We start from the raw sequence: 1,843 nt of genomic DNA on the forward strand, positions 1-1,843 counted from the left end.
GGGCGGGGGGGCCGTCTCTGGATAAGACACGTTTGTCTTTTTCCCAGGCACACAGCCTTTGCCATTTCAGAGCCAGGGCTTTTCCTGAAGACTGCATTTCCATCAGCTGCACCTTGTGCAGGTCCCACCCCCTCATGCCCCTCCCTTACTCTAACAGGTGCAGAAGGGGAAGGAATGTCTGTGCTTTTCCAGGTTGCATCCTTTCTGTAATGTGACTCACTTGTTCCGCAATATTTTTTAAGCATTTACAGGCTGCGCAGAATTGCAAAGGATGAAAGTTTGACAGAGACGTGGGCTGACCTGAGGGAGTCATGGGCAGCAAGGCCAGTGACAAGGCAGATACAAGAATAACTGCAGTGTAGGGGCCAAATAGTGCACGCTGCAGCCTCCCGGGGGTGCAGCCAGTGGGGGATGAACAGGCCCGTGGTCCTCCACACAGAGGTCAGCACACATCCAGGTGCATTTCCAAACACACCAGGTTGGTGTGTCTGCCAGGAGCCCTGAGCAACCAAAGCCCACAGCGCCCCTCCCTGCCCCCAGCCCCCAGCCCACCCCATCCAGGGCCGTCACCGACTGCCTACAGCCACTGAAGGGTAGAAGGGACCCGAACTTGGTCGAAGAGGAGGAAGCTGCTCTTCCCCAAAGTGCACATTTTCAGGACAGCATTTGTAGAGGCTCTGTGTTGCATGAGAACTGTGGAGAGTGTGAGGAGGGGAGGCCAGCCAGGCAGGGGCCACAGAGAGCAGGGGTCAATCCATAGACGTCTTTAGGGTCTCTGCCCGTCTTGGTCCTCAGGAACAGCCCCAGTTGCTCCCCATGAAGTGCATCTATGGCATTGGGGCCCCCCAGAGCACCAAGTTTGGGGCAGACAGTGGGGTCGGCAGAGCACCGTGAGCTGGGACAGGAGGCGTCCCCTCTCCTTCCAGCCAATGCACTGGGCTGGACCCCCAGGTTTACAGAAAAGTAGGGCAGACCCTGGAGAACTGCTTTGTCATGAGATGGGGTGCTCACCCCCACCAGGCATAGCGTTCCTCCTTGCCCCCGGTAGTGCAAGGACCAGGCCGTACCCATCGCAGTGTGGAAGCTGAGTCCATGCAGTGTCCGGTGGCGAGTGCTGTGCCCACTGGGAGGCTCGCCGAAAGCCATCCAGGAGGTCTGGGCTCCTCTGAGGCTGACTCGAGGGGGCTGCCCAGACAGAAAATCCTGGCCTTGCAATTTCAATCTCAGACCAACCCACCTGTGAACACTGCCTTTTCATGTGGACGTGGGGAATGAGGAGGAGACACGGCAAGCTCGGGACCAAAGGAAGAAGAGGCTGACCTTGAAGCCTCCTCCAGTGAGGGACAAAAAGTCACAGCCTCAGCTGGCAGAAGGTGCTTGATAAACCACAGGCTCCTGCCCCCAGCACTCTGGCCCCGGGGACACTCAGACGTGACAGAGTCCAGACACATCCCTGAGAGCCACGCCACACACCTCGCTGTTGTCCCATAAGAAGAGCCCCTCCCGGCAGACAAAACCCTCTCATGTGTGGCTCAACCACGCCATAAGAGAGGCTCAGGTGAAGAGGTTTAACCAAGAGGCCAGTGGGGCGGAGTCCTGGGGGAAGCCAGCAGCATCTGGCTGGGCCTTCTCCTGGCTGTCCCTGCCCCTCGGCCCCCAACTGAGACAGAGGGAGGCTGGGAGCCTGGTCCCCCGCCCTGGCCTTTTGGTACAATCTTATCAGGAATGCATGTGCCCTGTTTTTCCTCAGACACTCCACAGGAATGTGTCAAAAGGCAGCAACATGGCGTCCCCAGGGCTGGTGACACAGCCCCTCTGGCAACCTGGCTTCTGTGGCAGCTGG

The 1,843-nt window shown here is 58.5% G+C and overlaps 1 protein-coding gene across 1 annotated transcript; it reads right to left on the reverse strand.

Moving 5' to 3' along the window:
* Positions 1–654: 654 nt before the first annotated feature.
* LOC101143010 (putative uncharacterized protein FLJ45177) lies at positions 655–1,223 on the reverse strand. Its single transcript, XM_019029092.3, has one exon. The coding sequence runs from the start codon at positions 1,144–1,146 to the stop codon at positions 655–657; it is 492 nt and encodes a 163-aa protein (XP_018884637.3). The 5' UTR covers positions 1,147–1,223.
* Positions 1,224–1,843: the final 620 nt, after the last annotated feature.

The sequence above is a fragment of the Gorilla gorilla genome, chromosome 5 (genome assembly GCF_029281585.2).
Source record: "Gorilla gorilla gorilla isolate KB3781 chromosome 5, NHGRI_mGorGor1-v2.1_pri, whole genome shotgun sequence".
Taxonomy (NCBI): Eukaryota; Metazoa; Chordata; class Mammalia; order Primates; family Hominidae; genus Gorilla; species Gorilla gorilla.